This window comes from Poromitra crassiceps (assembly GCF_964638095.1).
Source record: "Poromitra crassiceps genome assembly, contig: HAP1_SCAFFOLD_365, whole genome shotgun sequence".
Taxonomy (NCBI): domain Eukaryota; kingdom Metazoa; phylum Chordata; class Actinopteri; order Beryciformes; family Melamphaidae; genus Poromitra; species Poromitra crassiceps.
The window spans coordinates 30001-32750 of NW_028152039.1; the positions used below are offsets into that span (position 1 = coordinate 30001).

The 2750-nt window shown below is 54.1% G+C and overlaps 1 protein-coding gene across 1 annotated transcript in view; it reads right to left on the bottom strand.

Moving 5' to 3' along the window:
* The window catches only part of LOC310771121 (FYVE, RhoGEF and PH domain-containing protein 5-like), a 25311-nt gene extending 22854 nt beyond the window's left edge, over positions 1–2457 (bottom strand). Inside the window, exon 1 of the mRNA XM_083663788.1 lies at positions 1–2457. This exon is cut by the window's left edge and continues 137 nt beyond it. Within this exon, the coding sequence (XP_083519914.1) occupies positions 1–2442 (2442 nt within the window). The 5' untranslated portion in view covers positions 2443–2457.
* Positions 2458–2750: the final 293 nt, after the last annotated feature.

Genomic DNA, 2750 nt, shown 5'->3' on the forward strand with positions numbered 1-2750 from the left:
GAGCCGAACCGGCCTCTGGCGCGGGACCTGGACGTTCTCGTAGTCAGAGCTGAGGGCAGGAATGTTCTCGTAGTCGGAGGTATCTGCATTAGGGAAGGAGATGGAGCGAGGCTTGGTGAGGGGAAGAGGCATGAAAGGCACGCGGGAGCGGTCCTCAAACGACTCCACGCGGACAACGCTGCGGTTGAGAAAGGCGACCGAGCCCCCTTTTCGTTTGCCGTCTTTGTAGAAGAGGAAGGCGGAGGGGGACTGCGACGGAGCCTGGGGTTTACTGGCCGCACGGGAGTTGAGAAGCGGAGAACTACTCCTGCTGTGCCGGCCTAAGTCTAGCAGTCTGCTGTGCTGCGCCTGGTGCCTGGACTCCGACGACGACCTGGACGAGGGCGGCTCGACCTCCGCCGCAGCCTTACTCTCCGCCTTCCGCCTGAACTTGAGCATCAGGAAGCGCTTAATGGAGGATTTATTTTTCTTGTCTTTTGGCGGCGAGTCTGCCTCGGTGAGAAGGGAGGGCGAGCTCTTAGTGATGGGCTTCTTGGTGATATAGGCCAGCTCGAACGGAGGAGGGATGTCCACCGCAGATGTAGGCGTGGAGGACAGGCCGCTGGACGACAGAGGTGAGCAGCGGGAAAAGCTTCCGGACGAACAAATGACATAGGGCAAAGAGAGACAGTCCTCGCCTCTTGGGGAGCCCTCCCTCCCCCTGTACACGCACAGAGGAGTGTCCCGGCCCTCCATGGAGAAGGAGCGCGAGTACAGAGACAGATGCTGGGGTTTGGAGTAGCTCTTGCTCCGGACAGAGTTTAACATGGGACTGCTGGTTAGTGTGGGTCTTGTTTGGTCAAATCCCCCCACGCAGGGCTTCTGACCCTTAAAGTGCACTCCCAGCTCAGCCACGTTATTAGCCATGCGCTGGGACAGCGAGCGCGAGCGCATCATCGTGGGTTTCTTGTCGACAGGGAAGGCATTCTCTTCCTCCGAATCGTGGCCGGCCTCCTCGTAGACGTGCTCTTCGCCTGTGTCCCGCTCCGTTTCAGTGGTGTCGTCCAGAAACGGCACTATGTGGCCCTCCAGGTCTTCGTCCTCCTCATCTCTGAAGACCTCGGAGTCATTCGGAGAGAGCAGCTGGCTTTCCGAGAGAGAAGAGGTCAGCGAGGTGTCGGTGTCCGTCGGTACTGAGATAGATACTAGCCTGAACCTTGAGTCACTCAACAAGGCCTCGGCAATCCGAGCTTCGCCGTTGACGGACGTGCTTTTCTGACACAGTCTTACACTGTCCTCGCTATTGTTGTCACCGCTATCCTCGCCGCTGTTGCCTATCTCCACGTAATCCTCCGAGGACACGCACTCGGTCTGGCCATTGACGACAGATTCCCCACATAGCGAGTTTTCGTCATAAATCGCCTCGTATTTACTGAGAGGGATTACACCCTTGTTTACCAGTGAATGCTTCTCTGGCGCGAGTCCACTCTCTGGTAGTCCATTGTCGTTTATTGGGCTCAGCTCTCTCTCAATAATATCCTCAGAGGAGATGTAATAGGGCTCAAGGTTCGGATTGACCTCTGGCATGTGTGTGCGGATGTGTCTGGCAACTGTGTCGAAAAGCTGGTGTTCAGGGATCATTTCATAAACATTCATGCGCTCTTCACCACGAAAGTTCTCACGCCTTTCCTTAATGCGATGACCACACTGCACCTTCAGCGTGTCAGAAGTGATGCCACGGTCATTTGCTGATTCCTCCACCAAAGATATCCGCTGGGTAACAATCGCCTCCATGTTTCCATCGACGAGGAGTTCTTCTGTCAGGAGCTTCTCCTCCCTCTCTTTCCAGTCTCTCTTCTCCTGCCCTGGCACTTTTTCTCCAGAGCAGCAGGCTGCCTCCTCATCGATGCTGCTAACAGAAATGTCTCCCACTGAGAGGCCGTCTGTGTCGGCCAGCGCCTCGCCTGCATCGCAACCGTCGTCGGCTTCCATGTGCTCGCTCATGTCCGTGTCAATCATGTCCACGGCCTCCTCGGAGTCAGCGCTGAGTCCGGCATCACTGACCCAACGCGTTTCCAGAGAGTCCGCCTCCCCTGCTAGGGCGCTGTCCGTTAATCTCCAGTCCTCCTCCATCTCCTCAATCGTATCTTCTACTTCTTCTTTTCCTCCCTCTTCGCTCACCTCGCCTTCGCTCTGCTCCTGTGTGCCATTCTGCAATTGTTTTCGTATGCAGAAGCCAAATGGTCGCTCCACTGGTTCCTTGTCTACAACCACTTTGCTGAGAGAAACATCTGCCTCGTTCTCCTGATGAAGCTCATCGTCGGAAGGCAACAAACCCCTGTAGATGCATCCCTCCTGGTTGCCTGAGAAGAGGGGGTCCCTCCCATGAAGACCATGCGGGACTCTAGGTTTAGGAGCGACAGGAGGTTTGGGACCCCGAGCTGAGCAGCAGGATCTGGACATGAGAGGGGAGGGCAGCTTCAGGCTGGCGTGACAAAGTTTTGGCTTTGGAGCAAGACGAGGCTTAGTGCAGTCTAAGAGAACAACAGGAAAAGGAAATTGTATAAGATTAGGCTATTAAAAATAACTGACAGTTCTCTGTATCTGTTCACAGATTCTTTAAATACTGCACACAGTCTTTGTTTAATATTACTACTAAATGTGTAATGACATCTATTTGCATTGCTGATGAGGCTATCACTGTCATGTTGCTAAAGTTAGTAAAATCATAAATGCCATGATTAACAAGATGAACTCATATCTTTGGCAAT